General features: G+C 45.2%; 1 protein-coding gene across 1 annotated transcript in view; it reads left to right on the top strand.

The window, feature by feature from the left end:
• The window catches only part of ALPK2 (alpha kinase 2), a 69235-nt gene extending 63236 nt beyond the window's left edge, over positions 1–5999 (top strand). The window contains exon 10 of the mRNA XM_066602544.1: positions 2937–5999. Within this exon, the coding sequence (XP_066458641.1) occupies positions 2937–3147 (211 nt within the window). The 3' untranslated portion in view covers positions 3148–5999. The remainder of the gene's footprint in view (positions 1–2936) is intronic.
• Positions 6000–18542: the final 12543 nt, after the last annotated feature.

Raw genomic sequence — 18542 nt, 5'->3', positions numbered from 1 at the left:
GCATTCAGCGATAGTCACTGATGTCACTTCTTAGTAAGGAGCAGATTGTGACTCATGACTGTGTAATCCCTCAGCCCTAATTGTTCCAGCTTCCTATTACTGAGCTGTTGTGACGGTTTAATGAATGCTGAATGATACCGAACCACTAAAATGCTGTGTTGTTTATTCACTGGCTTTTCAGCTGAAGCTTTGATGATCAGTTTGTTGGTCAATTAAATTCTTATTTTGTTTTATATCAACAGTTAAACTACAATTACACACCCCACCACCATTACCGTACACTTTTATAAGTAGCCTTATACAATTAAGCAGGTTCTCCAGCTCTGAAATATTGTTGACCTATTCTCAGGACATCAATAGATGATTGTCAGTGGTGTACCACCCAGGACCCCAACTAATCAGCTGTTCACCAGGCCACTGTAAGGACCAAGAAGCAGGTAGCGCTGTACATTGTGCAGTGGCCCACCATGGTATTGCAGCTTAGCCTCATTCACATCAATGGGAGCTGCGCCTGTAATACCATGTCAGGCCATTGCACGATGTATGGCACTATCAGCTTTGTGCTGTATTCAACATAAGAGTGGCCCAGGGAACTGCTGATTGGCTTGGGTCCCAGGTGGCAGACCTCCATCGATCAACTATTGGTGACCTATTCTGAGGGTAGGTTATCAATTTTCAGAAACAAACGTCTTTACGGAAATTTAAAAATGTAACTTTTAATAACCTTTGATAATAAAATATTAAAAAGGTAGAAAAAGAGGAGACAGCACATCCAGCAAGTTAAGACCTGTTATATTTCAACATTAGCAAAATTTTAGTTCCTGTGAACCTGTTTAAAGCCAATCCCTATACATTATACATTATAGTTACCTATTAAATCCCAGATATGGCACTTTCTATATGCCTATTTAGACACAACGATTATTGCTCAAAATCCGCTCAAAAGCTGTCTTTTGAGCAATAATTGTTGTGTCTAAATGTGCCCATCTTTCTCTGTTCGGTCAAAGAACGGTTTTCAGTTCTGCTTGAAAACAGTAGTTCAGAGCTGATTACAGCTCATAACATTGTTACAGCTGTTATCAGCTCTCAGCCCTACCAGCAGAACAGCTGATAAGCAAGACGCTCACTGTGTCTGCTGTCCATGGTGCTGAATTCGCCACGGGAAGCCCATGGCTGAACAATGGAACTAATTACAGAGCTCAGACCTCCTGCTGAATTTTATGAGGCTGGGTTCCCACTGGGTGGATTCCAGGCAGAAATCTTGCAGTTTGGCCGCAGCGAAAAAATGCGAGATTTCAGCCAGGAAAGTGCTGCTTCAAAAACTTAGCTGCGGGTTTTGAAGTGGCCTGGCCACACACTCTTCCATTGCGGCCGGCGCTCCCACAGAGGTGAGCGTGGCCGCAGTGGAAAAAAAATTGGAAATAGTGTGGCTGGCGAATCCACATGGCTGGCCAACCCCGGGATTAGCGGCCGCAGGCGGATTTGCTGCAGCTAAATTACGGACGGAATTCCCGTGGCAAATCTGCCCAGTGTGAACCTAGCCTAATAGGTCCCAGAAGCTCATTTGCATGCAAATGCAGCTAATAAAATACTAATAGCAATTAGTGCCTATTAGTACTTTATGCAAAACGATCGCTGATCTTTCAATCTGTTGAAAGATATCTGTGTGTGTAAATGGGCCTTAAGCGGTGCCCTCACCTTGATAACGGTAATTACTTCAGAGCTGGAACCCCCTTTAAAGGCCCATTTAGACACACAGATAATTTTTTTCCAAAGATCAGTGATCGTTTTACATAAAATCTCCATTATTCAGCCATGGGCTGCTAACAGAAAACAATGTAATCTCTAGCTCCCCATGGAGAATTCAGCACCATGGACAGCAGACACAGCGTGCAGTCTTGCTTATCAGCTGTTCTGCTGGCAGGGCTGACATCTGAGGCAAAACAATCAGCCGTAATCAGCCCTTACCCCATCCCCCCGGCAGAACATAGCGTGCGGTCCTGCTTATCAGCTGTGCTGTCGAAGAATGGTTTTCAAGCAGAACTGAAAACTGTTGTTTGACAGAAAACTGAAAGATGGGCACATTTAGGCACAACAATTATCGCTCAAAAGATGGCTTTTGAGCGAATTTTGAACAATAATCGTTTTGTCTAAATGGGCCTTTAGTTCTGATCATAAGGAAGGGATAATGGCCTTATAACACGTTTATCCATAGTTGAACCCTAAATCATGAAACAATTTAAAGGGGCTGTACCAGAATTTGAAGTTATCTTCTATCCACAGGTCAGCAACGGTCTCAGCAGTGAGAACCCCACTGATCTGAAAGTTTCCCCCTATTCTGTAAATAGGGCATAACTTCAAATTCTGGTACAACCCCTTTAAGCCACACCTCTGTTCTACATAGGAGTGCCTCCAAAATGTCCAGAACTGCGACCGTTGAATAAACCTTCCCCCTTTTATAATCCAACTCGCTAGACTGTCCTGCGATAATCAAGACTGCCCTGCGATAATCAAGACTGCTGGTAAGAATGTTATAAGTGCTCATATTATGTAATACACGGACGGCTCCAACCCACAAAAGTGTTCTGACTCATAGAAAGGAGTGCCTACAGGAGCCTCGGCAAGGGGAAGGTTGCATTACATGATATTTAATCAGATTAATTGCTAGAGTCCTGCAAAGCGCATCTATTTATGTAAGTCATGGCAAAGACAGGCAGGAGAGACACTTGTTTTGTCTCCTCTGCCATAATCTGACCGTGTCTTACATTTATTTCTAGTCTAATGGGCCTCATAGGTCCAGCAGGAGACAACCCCATTTGGAGCTAACTTTGGAGCTAATTACTGGGGTATAAGGACCCAGAAAAGACATTGCCTAGTTCTTGACCCATTTTCTTTTTAACCACAGTTTGTAACCGCATTGTTTCTATCTGTTACAGATACAAAGGATTTAAAGGAAACTGTTCGGTATCATTCATCGATCAATTCAAGGCCTTACACCAGTGCAACAAGTATTGTGAAATCCTCAGTTTAAAGTGCTTAAGACCCAGTGTGAAGCAGAAGAAACCGAATTCTGTCAAAGAGAGAGCCCAACCGATCCCATCCAGCTCCCGAAAAATTTACCAAAGCACAAAAGCTAAAAAGACATAGCACCTCGCCTTCCTGGACGTCGCTGTCCATCAGAACTGTCCCGTACAACGTGACTTTTCATTTCCTGCAGTGGAAAGTGGAGAGGACACTGATAAAGCCCTTATACAATTACAGCATGGATGTAGCGCTGTCCGCTAAACTATTATATTTTTATGCACTGATCTATGTCATGGATAGAGTAAGGAGAGGGAGATCTGAATGTATGTCCTGATGGACAGTGCTGCATTAGGCTAGTGTCTGTATGGCAAGCAGTGTTCAGACACCCATGTGTAGCCGTGGTGATTGTCAGCGGGTGACTGTAAATTCCATATTATTTTCATGTTAGGATACATTTCAGGGTGTTATAGAGGGAAATTATAGATACACAGAGTAAAAGGCAGTGGTAGAGCTCTCATACTTGTTACTGCAGTATTAGAGCGCTCTTCTACCTGTTACTGCTTCTTTATACCCATTGCCACAGTGTTAGAGCTCGCTTATACCTGCAGCTTCAGTGTTACAGCGCTTTTATTCCTGTTATTGCAGTGTTAGCGCTCTCTTATACCTATTTCCACAGTGATGGAGCTCTCTGATACTAGCTGCTGCAGTGATAGAGCTCTCTTATATCTGCTGCTGCAGTGGTAGAGCTCTCTTATATCTGCTGCTGCAATGATAGAGCTCTCTTATATCTGCTGCTGCAGTGATAGAGCTCTCATATTTGCTGCTGCAGTGATAGAGCTCTCTTATGTCTGCTGCTGCAGTGATAGAACTTTCTTATATCTGCTGCAGTGATAGAGCCCTCTTATATCTGCTGCTGCAGTGACAGAGCTCTCTTATATCTGCTGCAGTGATAGAGCTCTCTTATATCTGATGCTGCATTAATAGAGCTCTCTTATATCTGCTGCTGCAGTGATAGAACTCTCTTATACCTGCTGCAGTGATAGAGCTCTCTTATATCTGATGCTGCATTAATAGAGCTCTCTTATATCTGCTGCTGCAATGATAGAGCTCTCTTATATCTGCTGCTGCAATGATGGAGCACTCTTATATCTGCTGCTGCAATAATAGAGCTCTCTTATATCTACTGCAGTGATAGAACTCTCTTATATCCGCTGCTGCAGTGATAGAGCTCTCTTATATCTGCTGCTGCAATGATAAAGCTCTCTTATATCTGCTGCAGTGATAGAGCTCTCTTATATCTGCTGCTGCAGTGATAGTGCTCTCTAATATATCCACTGCTGCAGTGATAGAGCTCTCTTATAGCTGCTGCTGCAATGATAGAACTCTCTTATATCTGCTGCTGCAGTGATAGAGCTCTCTTATATCTGCTGCTGCAATAATAGAGCTCTCTTATATCTGCTGCAGTGATAGAGCTCTCTTATATCTGATGTTGCAGTAATAGAGCTCTCTTATATCTGCTGCTGCAGTGATAGAGCTCTCTTATATTTGGTGCTGCAATGATAGAGCTCTCTTATATCTGCTGCTGCAGCGATCAAACTTTCTTATACCTCGTGCTGCTGTATTAGAGCTCCTGTTGCTGCAATGTTAGTGCTCTCTTATAACTGTTGCTGTGGTGTTAGAGCTCTTTTACGCAGGTTACTCAGTTTCTCGTAAAGTGCTAGAGCTCTGTCATACCTGTTGCTGGAGTTATAGTTTTATTACTCCTGTTACTGCAGTTATAGAGCTCTTGCAGTCCCGTTCCTCCAGTAATAGAGCTTTCTTACCCGGTACCGCTTACTGCAGTAATACAGCTGCTTTGTACCTTTTGCTGCAGTGATAACGATCTTTTTTTGCGGTTGCTGCTAATAGAGTTCTCTCATACCTGACATTGCAGTAATAGAGCTCCCTCATACCAGATGCTGCAGTGATAGAGCTCCCTCATACCAGATGCTGCAGTGATAGAGCTCCCTCATACCAGATGCTGCAGTGATAGAGCTCTGTCATACCAGATGCTGCAGCAAGTTCAGAGAAGAGTTACCAAGATGGTGAGCGGTCTGCAAATCATGCCCTATGAGGATCGGTTAAAGGATCTGGGAATGTTTAACTTGCATAACAGAAGGCAGAGAGGAGACTTAATAGCTGTCTACAAATATCTGAAGGGCTGTCACAGTGCAGAGGGATCAGCCCTATTCTAATTTGCACAAGGAAAGACTAGAAGCAATGGAATGAAGCTGAAAGGGAGGAGACACAGATTAGATATTAGATAGTGAGGATGATCAGTGAGTGGAACAGGTTACCACAGGAGGTGGTGAGTTCTCCTTCAATGGAAGTGTTCAAACAAAGGCTGGACAAATATCTGTCTGTGATGATTTAGTGAATCCTGCACTGAGCAGGGGGTTGGACCCGATGACCCTGGAGGTCCCTTCCAACTCTACCATTCTATGATTCTATAACAGAGCTCCCTCATACTAGATGCTGCAGTGTTAGAGCTCCCTTATGCCTTTTTCTCAGTGTGTTATTGATTATATTAGTCTAATTATGATGAATAAAAGGTAATAATGCTTTCCTAAAATAAAATGTATATTTTTAGCAATTATTAGCGCATCCGGCTATTTATCACACAATTCAGCGTCCTGTTAGAACGTGATATCTCGTGTCATCGCCTGGTGAATCTCTCATCTTATTTACTGTTATGTATTAAAGGGGTTGTCTCGAGGAAGCAGTGAAATTTTTTTTTTGCCCAGTCCCCCTTATTAAGCATACATTACTAAGCCCCCCTGTAAATGACTTTTCTAGCCGGTTTCTACTTACAGTTCCAGCGTTTCAGCAACTTATAAAAAGTTTCCCCAAGATGGCCGCCGGCTCTTTTCCCGTCGCTTGCTGTAGCCCAACGTGCGCGCTCCCGAGACGCTACCAGCTGTTTCTCCCTGACAACCAGACGCCCCGCAGCCGCCGACCGGACCCACCGCAGCCGCTGACCGGACCCACCGCGGCCGCCGACCACGGCACACGCTCTTGGGCCACAGTCACCCACCGCCAGGCAGCAGGTAACCGGCGCTAGGCCCCGGCTCCCCCGCGCTAGGCCCCAGGGCCCAGCGCTAGGCCCCAGGGACCAGTGGTAGGCTCCGGGGCCACAGCGGTAGGCTCCGGGGCCACAGCGGTAGGCCCCGGGGCCCAGCAGTAGGCTCCAGGGCCACAGCGGTAGGCTCCAGGGCCCAGCGGTAGGCTCCGGGGCCACAGCGGTAGGCCCCGGGGCGCAGCGGTAGGCTCCGGGGCCACAGCGGCAGGCCCCGGTGTCCAGCGGTAGGCTCCAGGGCCACAGCAGTAGGCTCCGGGGCCCAGCGGTAGGCTCCGGGGCCACAGCGGTAGGCCCCGGGGCCCAGCGGTAGGCTCCGGGGCCACAGCGGCAGTCCGTCACTCGTCACCCCCGTCAGTCCGTCACCCATCACTTACCTGGGCGGCTGGGCGGCGCGGCTGGGCGGCACTGCTGGGCGGCACGGCTGGGCGGCTCAAGTTTCTGCACCTTCCTCTAAGAGAGGATGGTAGCAGAATGGCCGCTCCAGCGCGCTCCCGAGAAGATACAGCTCGTCTGCGCATGCGCAGAAGAGCTGTAGCGCCGAGCACACTGAAGCGGCTCGTGCTCAGAGCAGAAGACCGGACTGCGCAAGCGCGTCTAAAAAAGCAAGCCGCCAGCGAAATTAGACGGAACCATGGAGACGAGGACGCTAGCAACGGAGCAGGTAAGTGAATAACTTCTGTATGGCTCATATTTAATGCACAATGTACATTACAAAGTGCATTAATATGGCCATACAGAAGTGTATACACCACTTGATTTCACGAGACAACCCCTTTAAGGATACTGAATTACATTGCCCATCAATATGCTCATCTCAGGGTGCCGCTTTGGATATCCCTTCCATCTAGGCCATAGTGTGAAGCGGGATGAAGGTGATGCAATTGTATTTTATATCTGCATATCTATTATTACTCATATGCCAGTGGTCAGAAACACTCTTTTCTCCTTAGGGAGAGCAACTATATACTATAAATAAGTGAGGAGACTCAAATGGCCACGCACGCTCCTCTGGGTAATATGCAAATAAGGGAGATGGAATAAATCCTCCACAGTGCCACCTACTGAAAGGCAGCATTCCTTCGAGTCAAAGTGGGACTTTTTATACAAGTCTTGCTACAATGACTGGGAATCAAAAGCAAAGCCAGACCCCACGTACATACAGCTGTTTCCGGGTTATTGCCCATCATCAGTGTACAGTAGGAGTCTGGCTTTTGCTAGTGAGAGGCCAGGGACAGGGGTCAGAAACACTCTTTTCTCCTTAGGGAGAGCAACTATATACTATAAATAAGTGAGGAGACTCAAATGGCCACGCACGCTCCTCTGGGTAATATGCAAATAAGGGAGATGGAATAAATCCTCCACAGTGCCACCTACTGAAAGGCAGCATTCCTTCAAGTCAAAGTGGGACTTTTTATACAAGTCTTGCTACAATGACTGGGAATCAAAAGCAAAGCCAGACCCCATGTACATACAGCTGTTTCCGGGTTATTGCCCATCATCAGTGTACAGTAGGAGTCTGGCTTTTGCTAGTGAGAGGCCAGGGACAGGGGTCAGAAACACTCTTTTCTCCTTAGGGAGAGCAACTATATACTATAAATAAGTGAGGAGACTATAGTTGCTCTCCCTAAGGAGAAAAGAGTGTTTCTGACCCCTGTCCCTGGCCTCTCACTAGCAAAAGCCAGACTCCTACTGTACACTGATGATGGGCAATAACCCGGAAACAGCTGTATGTACATGGGGTCTGGCTTTGCTTTTGATTCCCAGTCATTGTAGCAAGACTTGTATAAAAAGTCCCACTTTGACTCGAAGGAATGCTGCCTTTCAGTAGGTGGCACTGTGGAGGATTTATTCCATCTCCCTTATTTGCATATTACCCAGAGGAGCGTGCGTGGCCATTTGAGTCTCCTCACTTATTTATAGTATATAGTTGCTCTCCCTAAGGAGAAAAGAGTGTTTCTGACCCCTGTCCCTGGCCTCTCACTAGCAAAAGCCAGACTCCTACTGTACACTGATGATGGGCAATAACCCGGAAACAGCTGTATGTACATGGGGTCTGGCTTTGCTTTTGATTCCCAGTCATTGTAGCAAGACTTGTATAAAAAGTCCCACTTTGACTCGAAGGAATGCTGCCTTTCAGTAGGTGGCACTGTGGAGGATTTATTCCATCTCCCTCATATGCCAGTTGCACAGTGTGTTATCCATAGAGTTTATTGTCAAGTCTGTCTTGAGGTCTAAATCAACAGCTGATTAGTTTATACCAAGCATCACCCACTCATTTAGGGTATAGTCCCAGGTTTCCTGCAATACTTGTACCGATGTTGAAGTAGTCAAATAGAAATGATGGTACTACAGCTTCGTCCTCTTAACTTGAATGCGAGCACCATAGCCCATTCATTCTGCTGATCAACTGGGGTCCATTGATCAGAACTCCACCCATCATATATTGATGGCCTATACAATGGATCAATATTACCAAAACACCAGTAATACCCTATTAAAGCTGTTGTTCAGTGATAGGACATACTTATCCAGTCTAGCAGTGTTGGAAACTCCACTTCCAGCCCAGTTCCAACACCAGATTATGTGTTATGGGCCTTCTGTTATCCTTGATATCATCGCAGGCGGTTGGTTATTTGGCTCATTTCAATAACTAAGCCTGCCTCCTCCCATGTCATGACCAATGCAGAGATAGACAAGGGCGGTGGCTTAGTTATTTAAATGACAGAACAGCCAGCTCCCTGCGATGACACCATAGCCAATGGAAGGATAGCGTTGCCATCTTTATCACCAAAAAATACTGGACAAGGTTAAAGGGGGCATGGTTTACGGGTATGGTTTGGGGCATAGCTTATGGTATAACACAAAGTTTTACCAGTTATTCCAGTGGCCCTTATAGTAACAGCAGCTCCTCTTAGTGACCCCAGTAGTAAGAGTGCCCCCTCTCAGATGCCCCAATAGTAATAATGCCCACATCAGTGGCCCCATTTAAGTTCCTTGCCCAACTCTGAACCTCCAACCAGACAGCAATGACATCATCAAGTGCGAATTTCCCATCAGACACTGCTGCAGCACTCAGAGATCCTCACTCTTCCTCCCGGTGTCTGTGTTATGTACAGTACGTGCAGGAACACAGACGTCGGGGTGAGGAGTGAGGATCTCTGAGTCCTGCAGAGGCGTCCCATGGGAACTTCATATTAAGTAATAGCACTTGATGACAGAGTTGTTGTCTGTTCGGAGGTGCACAAACTAGGTTATTATTTTTTTATGAGCCATGTCCGGTAAAAAATAAGCATCATCACCATCTGGGCCAGTGGTTTACTGACCAGGTGACAACCCTACAGAAGGGCCATACCATGTGACCTATCTCAATAAGGTAAGTATTTCCCCTCCCTGGACAACCTCTTTAATGAGTCAAAGAAAATCAGTCAGGGTGAAAGATAATTTAATGGGTGCATCTGTTAAATGTCCTAATAATACTAAAGGCTGTTGATGCACCCACTGGATGACCGCCACAGGACAGACATAAGAGGGTCTGTTTAACAGAATTGTTTGGCTTAAAAAACTCTTGACATGAAATGAGTTAATACCCTCAAGGAAATATCAATCAGCTGGAGCAAAGAGCAGATACTAAGACCATCTTTCTCTGGAGGACCCAGCATGTCCTTGCATTACATGTATGCCCCATTTACTGCAATGAGCAACATGTAATGCTTCATTTTTCCTGTGGTGGCGCTGCAGGAGAATTGAGCATTTGGTGTCAGGTTCACAGATTACAGGTGATTGCTGGGGATCTCAGGAGAAGGACAATCTATCTGTGATCAACATTTTTTTCTAAGACCTTTCAGGATTGCTAATGGCAGATAAACCTTCTAAATACAATTATCTATTGAGTTATAAGGTCTGTTTTTATAATGGCGCCACCTACGGGTGATTCTTGTGTATGAATAATACCAGGGTAGAAGATAACATCCATGTCCCTATGAGAGTTTAATGGAAAGAAAGCTGTTTTATTGAGTTTCCAGTTGAACTGCTTTCCAGGACAGGAAGATTGACGTCCTGTTAGCGGCTCTTCGGTCACATATTTGTTCAGCCTCGTTCTTTACAGGCATTTTCTATAACAAAATTGGATTCAAGTTATCCGATGTAAGTGATATTCCCGTCACTCAGGTCACACTTCCGTACGTTGGGCTCCAGAAATACACTGTGCAGGTTATTTTAAAGGGCAAACAAGTCAACAACAGCTGCAAACAGATAAATCACCGGTTGTAGGGTTGTGGACGTGCCGACCCGTTACTGATCATGTCACAATGGTAACAATTCAAGTGCATTTAATTACTAACGGGCTTTATAACTTTGACGGCCGGATAGAGCATCGATATCCGATTATTGGGGTTCGGACTCCTGGCATCCCCCATCAATCAAGTGACTGAATGGTTCACGCAGAGGCATAACTTGAAGCTCCTGGGCCCCAATGCAAAACCTGTAACAGGGCCCCCAACTATAATGCTTTTTTCATAGTACTGGGCTCCCTATATGGAGAAGAGAGGCTTTATGGGCCCCTAAGGCTCCTGGGCCTGGGTACAACTACAATCCCTATAGTTATGGATTCACAGTAATCCAATGAGCGTTGTTTCCTCTTCACTCGTAGTGGCTGTTATTGCAGCTCAGTCCTATTAAGGTGTAATGCCAGGAACAGCCACTGCCAGATGTAGGGCGCTTTGCCTGATTAGCAAAGAAAGGGAGCAACATATCCTCTTCTGTGAGTTGGTGTCAGAAGTCAGAACCTCACAATCAGTTATTGATAGGCCATTGTTATAATAGTCCTTGAAAACCAGTTTAAAAGCATTGTACCAGAATTTCAAGTTATCTCCCCAAAGGATAGGAGATAACTTGCTGATTGGTGAGACCAATGATACACCCCACCGATCTCAAGAATGGGATTTCCTCGTCCTGCTCCCTTGTCACTGCAAGGGTAGCTTCTTACCCTCCAATGACGTCAGCATGAAGGGGTTGCCGGCTGCACATGCACTGTTGGCATACCATTCATTTCAATGGGGCTGATGGAAATACCCAACATGCTGCTTGGGTATCCCAGTAGTCCCAGTGAAATTGAATGGAGCACTGATGCGCTTGCACAACCAGCTCTTCATTCAATTTCCTCCCCACTGCAGGGGGTGCTTTAATGCTAAGGTGTGGAGGACAGAGGACACAGAACCCCCATTCTTCAGATCAGCAGGGGTCTCAACAGTGGGACCCCAACTGATCAGGAAGTTATCCCCTATCTTGGCTTAAAATTCTGATCCATCATCCTTAATGGGCATCTATAGCTAAAACAGTCTTCTTTAAATTAGCAAATAGAGATGAGCGAGCATACTCATTAAGGCGATTTACTTGAGACTAAATGCTGGCTCGTCTCTTAAAATTCGGGGGGGCGTGGGGTGGCGGAGGGGAGCGGGATGAAGAGTGAGAGAGATCTCTCTCTCCCTCCCCATCCCCTACGCAACCCCCCGCGCCCCCCGAATCTTCAGGAACGAGCCAGCAATTACTCAAAAAAGGCGATACTCTCTCAAGTAAATCGCCTTAACGAGTATGCTCGCTCATCTCCATTAGCAAACCTTCATAATGTACCAACTAGTTGGTCAAAATTAATTGCAGTGCAAGAGTGTGGTCATGTGACCCTTTTAGTCTAATTTAAAGGGAACCTTTCAACTCCTGTAAGTCCAATAAAAATGCATACTGATCAACTGTACATCTTCCCACATGAACATGTGCTACCAGCCTATGGGAGCGAATGATTGCAGTAGTGATCATTCTTCCCCATAAAACTGATTCTCAACCCTTATGAAAGAAAATGAAATGAGCGCCAATTGACATGTAGTCGATCAATCCTTGGTACATGGGCCAAGAACTTGGTCCATGTAAAAGGACCATCAATCACATGACCCTATCCACCCTCTCTAGTCCGTAACTGTCTGGAGTAATTCTTGAACTTTTTTGAACTATTTTGTTTGATCTATTAATGACCTAATGCGTATATTTTACGGCAGAGAATTGTATATACTGTATATTGTACAATAGTCCTAATGCTCAAAGTTCAAGAAGCTCAAAGAAAAATGGAAGTTCTAATTTGAACCTCCTAGAACACAAAATCTGTAACAGGGTCTTCTTTTGATATGTCTGGATACCCATAGAGGTTAATGTATACATACCTGGACTACTGTATTTAAAAGGATATTCAAACAAATGCAAGTCGACAAAGGGGAACCTACCTTTAAGTGTTCTTTTATTGAAGCGTATAGAAAATAAAAGTGGTAACAAGTGATAAAACAGAATAAAAAATGCATTATTTAGAATTAGTGATGAGCGAGCATTGCCCTTAGCGAGTACCTGCCCGCTCGAGAGAAAAGGTTCGGCTGCCCCGGCGGTGTGCAGGGAGTTGCGGGGGAGAGCGGGGAGGAGCGGAGGGGAGATCTCTCTCTCCCTCTACCCCCCGCCCACCCCTGCTGACTGCCGCAACTCACCTCTCACCCGCGCCGGCACCCGAACCTTTTCTCTCGAGCAAGCAGGTACTCGCTAAGGGCAATGCTCGCTCGAGCAATTGTCCTTAGCGAGTATGCTCGCTCATCTCTATTTAGAATCCATATTCTCAAAGCCTTGGGATGTACTTCTACTTTAAAGGGGTATTCTGAGACTTTTTTATTGATTCTATTGATGACCGATAGTTCATCAATAGATGATTGGAGGAGATCCGCTGCTCGGATCCCTGATGATCAGCTGGTTCCTGTGGCCACTATCACAGGAAGCAGATAGCGCACCCCAGAATATCCCTTTAAGTGTAGGCAACACCCTGTCACGTTCCCTAACAGCACCATAACCTAGTTTATAGTGCTGTGGGGACCTGACAGTATATAGTATAAGTATGATGTAGTGTCTGTACTCGCAGGGTATCTGTGTCGTCGGCCGCTCCCCGTCTGTACTTTTTTCCTGTCATATGTACTTTATAGTGATTGTTACTCTTTAAGTGTTTGAGAAGTTTACAAATGTTGCGCTTGATTTCATTGGATATTATGTGAAATAAAACAAAACTTTTACAAACTGAGTACATACAAGTTTTTGATGGTGTTTAATTACATTTTTTCTTGGAGACTAGGTGATGTTTGTTTTTTTTTCTGATGAAGTTTACCATGCATTAGTATACTGAACTGAATTCTGCAGAATGCAGACAGCTCCTTTCTTACTGTAGTGGCCAGGCTTGGTATTGCAGGTAAAGTTCACACTGAAATGAATAGGAACCTTGCCTGCAACACCAAGCTTGGCCACTGCAGTGGGAATGGAGCTGTCTGCTTCCTGCAGAAATCAGCTCAGTGCAGAAACACGACAGCCCGGCAAACAGCTGATCAGCAGGGGGTCCCAGGTCGTGGACCCCCGTCAATCTACTGTTGATGACTTATCCTAAGGATAGGCCATCAATACTTTACATCCAGACAACCCCATTAACACCCTTCAGAGATTTGCTTTACAGCAGCCACATGAGCTGTAGCAACTTGTAGTCTGGAAGTGACTCATTCACTTCTACAGAAGTGTGTTGTTGGCATGCTGTCTGACCTATGCAGAGGTCATTGTGTAGGGAGACAGAAGAGGTGAGTTGTTGACATGAACTATTGTGAATGGTGGATCTTGTGCTATCTGCAGGTTAAATGACCACTTTATTAGTACCTTGAACCTCCTTTGGTCTTCAGAACCGCAGCAATTCATCGTGGTATATATTCTACTAGGTGAGGAAATCATTCTGCAGGAATATCGGCCCCTGCAGACAGGAAGTCTCTTCTCATTGCTGCAAGTTAGAGCCTGATGTGGCACACAGTATTAAGGCAGCAGACAATGCAGTCCTAAGCTCTCGCTCACAACCTGAGGGTTCCAAGTACAATCCCCACATTTCTGATAGTTGACTCAGCCTTCCATCCTTCTGCAGTCAGTAAAATAAGTACCAGTTTAGTGGGGGGTAATAAATAACTTACCTGAAAGCGTTGCAGAATAGGTTGGCGCTGTACAAATAACAAGATTTATTTTTTAAACTAGATAGAGGTGCCGACATGTTCTGACCAGCTGACAGGAAGGGGTCATCAATTCATGCTGCTTTTGCAAAATTCTGACCTCCCATCAGCACGGTGCAACAGAAATCTGTATCCATCTGACCAGGAGATCTTTCTTAATTGCTCAGCGATACAATTTTGTGCTCTTTTGCCGCTGGAGTCTCATATTACTGATTGTCCTACATAATGGCGCCCATCTGTGCTAAGGAATGACGAGTTGTGTATTTGGATATGTTAGTTGGAGCACAAGCATTGTATTTGGCTGCTCTTGACTGTGCAGCGCCTGTTCATCAGAACGATTCTTAACATCCACCTCTGACCCCCTTTCAGCAACGAGTTGTTTCTGTCCACAGGATCTCCTTCCGCTGGATGTTTTTCTCAATCACATCATTCTCATATACTCTCCACATCGCTGCATGCGAAAACCCCCAAGGTTGGCAGTGACATCCTGGCCCCGGCTAGTCTAGCACAGGCGACCAGGGCTTGTCAGAGGTTGCTTGCTAAGGCCCTTTTAGACTCAACGATTTTCGCTCAAAAATCGCTCAAAGCCGTCTTTTGAGTGATAATCGTTATGTCTAACTGCACTGACATGCTGAAAGATCAGCGATCAGTTATTAGGGATTCACAGCGGGATACAGCTGATACTATTGCTTCACCTGTATCCCGCTCCCTGAAGCGAACCAGCTATGTTCTTCATCCCCCGCTCGGAGCACTCGGCTGTATAATAGCGGGGTGCTCCGAGCAAAGAACAGCTGGATGCAGAAGACAAGCGGGGGACACCCTGCTTGTCTTCTGCATCCTCTACTCGGAACGCAAGGTGATCGCTCAACATTTGAGCGATCACCTTGCGCTGTAAAAAAAAGAACACAACGATTATCACTCAATAATCACTCAAAAGAATTTTTTGAGCAATTATGGTTGTGCCTAAACCAGCCTTTACAGAATATCATCTCCTGTGGAAAATCCAGCCCCAACATATGCATTGCAGGTTTTGGTGCAGGATTGAAAATAGCAGAATCCAATTCTGCATCAAAATCTTCGGATTCTGGTGCAGAATTGAGGGGCGGCATATTCCGAAACACTGTTGCGAAATATTTCATCCACTGTGAAAGATGCCCAGACATAGATCCCCTGTTTGAAGGGTATGTTCAATGAGACAGGAGAAAAGTAGAAACCGAGAGAAGATGAGTAAAGTACAAATTTGTATCCTCACGATTAATACATCAGTTGATTAAATTATAGAAATGACTTCCATGATGACTGCGTTATGGAGTTCACCATGCGGAGACTGCGAGGGGCCGCTGGAAATGAGCTTTTTCGAGCTCCATTATGGGTGAGCTGTTCTTGTAAGCAATATACTCTGGACTAGGAAGCAGCCTCCAGGATTGTGGATAGATATTCAATTTCCTCCCGCACCTAATAGACTGAGACATGTGTAATGAGATTAGATGGATTTTCTGAGCGCTGATGAAGAGGAGACTGCAGCCTGGGAAACGTGACAAGAGTGTTGGAGCCAAGTGCCATGTGCTGCCCGGTCTAGGAAGCATAAAACGACACTGGCTCTAAAGAGAACCGAACAAAGGAAGCAATTGGCTATAGAAGAACGTACAGGTGCAGCAGGGTGGAGTTTGCCGCTTAGCACAACTCATATGTTTTATCCATATTTTGACTGAAGAAGCAATTGTTGGTAAACTACTTAATTGTCTTAGGTCGGATTTATATAAATGTATTTGTGCGCATATTTGCGCAGGGAAAGAACAGCATTAAACCAATATCGCATCGTTAAAAAAAATGATAGTGGGTAGAAGCCCTTAAAGGGCAATTCAGGAAAGAGTTGCTAATTTTGGAGCAGGTTGTCCTGCTACTTTTGTGACAGTGTGAGAGTTGGCAAAAGGCGAATGGCCTCCCCCCTCCGAGACATTTAGTCTCCATTCACACAAGTGTATTTTTTGTCCGTGTTCATTGCAGATTTGTTTACTGACCGACTCCGGATGGCAGATCGAACCACTGAATTAAATTGTTGTATTTAGACGTGCATTTTTTATGCAGACCAATGTTGCATGCAAAAACAAAAAAAATCGCTGCATGTCCTACTTTGGTGCGTATTCATGGACACAAATCACCCATCAAAGTCTACGGATGTGTAAAAAAAAAACGCAGCGAACACTCATTATCATCCATGTTCACTGCGGGGTTTTATACGCGCATTATTTTCTGTGAGCTGTTACACAACGGACGTCACTCGGTCCTTCTTGCGTTTTTATGCGCATGTGAAGAACAGATGACACATGGATGCAACACGGAGGAAAAACCTGCGCAGCAAAGACGCACACACAGACGGCCGAGGATTTGGTATAGTTGCATCCAGTTTACACTGGACTTCCCTTCTAATGCAGAGCCTATAGGATCTACTCTCCAGTGTCGGACTGGGGTCTCCGGGACCCCCTGCTAAAATTCATTGTAGGGGCCCACTGTACAGCTACATGCAAATATTACCTGATTTCTCCACATTTACAAATTTCTCTGCATTCTCCATATACTTCAATAGAACGGTGATTGCATCTGCATATGGCCCTGTGTTCCACTGTACTATATGGGGAATGCAGTGGGCACAAATTGGTAGACTCCCATTACTCTTATTTACCCAACTAGATTGACCCAATGTTTGCTACGCGAACATAAAATGGTTCAAGAGTGGTGCTTGTGAACTTCTAAATCTGCTTGGTTGGGTGATTATTTAGAGGGTCACTTTGTATTTGGAGCAGATATCTAATACAAAAAAGCATACAGGTCTCTTTCTGTTTGTCTGTCTTTCTCTCTGTCTGTCTTTCTCTGTCTGTCTCTGTCTTTCTCTTTGTCTGTCTCTCCGTCTGTTTGCCTCTCTCTCTGTCTCTCTCAATTCCTCTATCTGCCTCTCTCTATCTGTCTCTTTCGTTGTCTGTCTCTCTCTGTTTCTGTCTGTCTATCTGTCTCTTTCTGTCTCAGTATCGCTCTGTCTTCCTGTCTGTCTGTCTCTCATTCTCTTTCTGTCTGTCTCTCGCTCTCTCTCTCTATCACACCCTTTTTTTGTATCTATTGCTCTCTCTGTTTGTCTGTCTCTCGCATTGCCTGTCTCTCTGTCTGTTTGCCTCTCTCACTCTCTCTGTCTACCTCTCTCTATCTCTCTTTTGTTGTCTGTCTCTCTGTCTGTTTCTGTCTGTATCTCTCTGTGTCTCTCTCTCTTTCTGTCTCAGTATTGTTCTGTCTTTCTGTCTGTCTGTCTTTTCGTTCTCTTTCTGTCTCTGTCTGCCTCTTGCTCTCTCTCTCTATCACTCTTTCTGTATCTATTGCTCTCTCTCTTTGTCTCTCTAATGCTTTCTCGGGGTCTCTCTATCACTCTCTCTGGTTCTCTCTATCGCTCTCTCGTTCTGTCTACTGCTCTTATTCTGTCTATCACTCTAGTTCTGTCTGTTTATTGTTCTCATTCTGCCTGTCTATCGCACTTTCTCTGTCTGTTTCTCTGTCTCTCTATTGCTGTCTCTGTCTCTCTACACTCTTTCTCTCTGTTTCTCTGTCTCTCTATCGCTATCGCTATCTCTCTATTGATCTCTGCCTGCTTCTTTCTGTCTCTCTATCGCTATCTCAGTCTCTCTATTGTTCTCTCTTTCTGTCGGTCTCTCTATTGCTCTCTCTGTTTCTCTATTACTCTCCCTCTGTCTCTTTCTCTATTGCTCTCCTTCTTTCTGTCTCTCTATTGCTCTCTCTGTCTCTCTATAACTCTCTCTGTCTGTCTCTCTATTGGTCTCTTTCTATGGTTGTCTCTCTATCTATTACTGTCTCTCTCTCTGTCTCTCTATCGCTCTTTCTCTCACTGTCTCTCTCTCTATCGCACCCTCTGTCTCTATCGCTCTCTCACCCTGTCTCTCTATCTCTGTCTCTCTCTGTCCCTATCACTCTCCCACTCTATTGCTCTCTCTCTGTCTCTCTCTCTATCGCTCTTTCTCTCACTGTCTCTCTCTCTATTGCTCTCTCTGTCTCTATCGCTCTCTCACTTTGTCTTTTTATTGCTCTCTCTCTATTGTTGGCCGTCTCTCTATTGCTGCTTTCTCCCCATGCTGGCATTGCCCCTTCTGCCAAGCGCTGGCTAAGTCCTCCAGGGAAAGTGGAGAGGCAGTCCTTTTGGGTCTGGACCTTGTTGTCGGTCACATAAAGGATTTTACCTGTGGGCCTTGAGATTGACACGTGGTATAGAGGTTAGTACCCTCATGGTTTTCACAGAAACATTAACCCTTAGTTCACGCAGTACATCATTCATGGCCACAACTACA

The sequence above is a fragment of the Eleutherodactylus coqui genome, chromosome 5, assembly GCF_035609145.1.
Source record: "Eleutherodactylus coqui strain aEleCoq1 chromosome 5, aEleCoq1.hap1, whole genome shotgun sequence".
In the NCBI taxonomy this organism is placed as follows: domain Eukaryota; kingdom Metazoa; phylum Chordata; class Amphibia; order Anura; family Eleutherodactylidae; genus Eleutherodactylus; species Eleutherodactylus coqui.
Note: the sequence above shows the minus strand (reverse complement) of the source record. Positions and strands in the feature narration are given on the sequence as shown.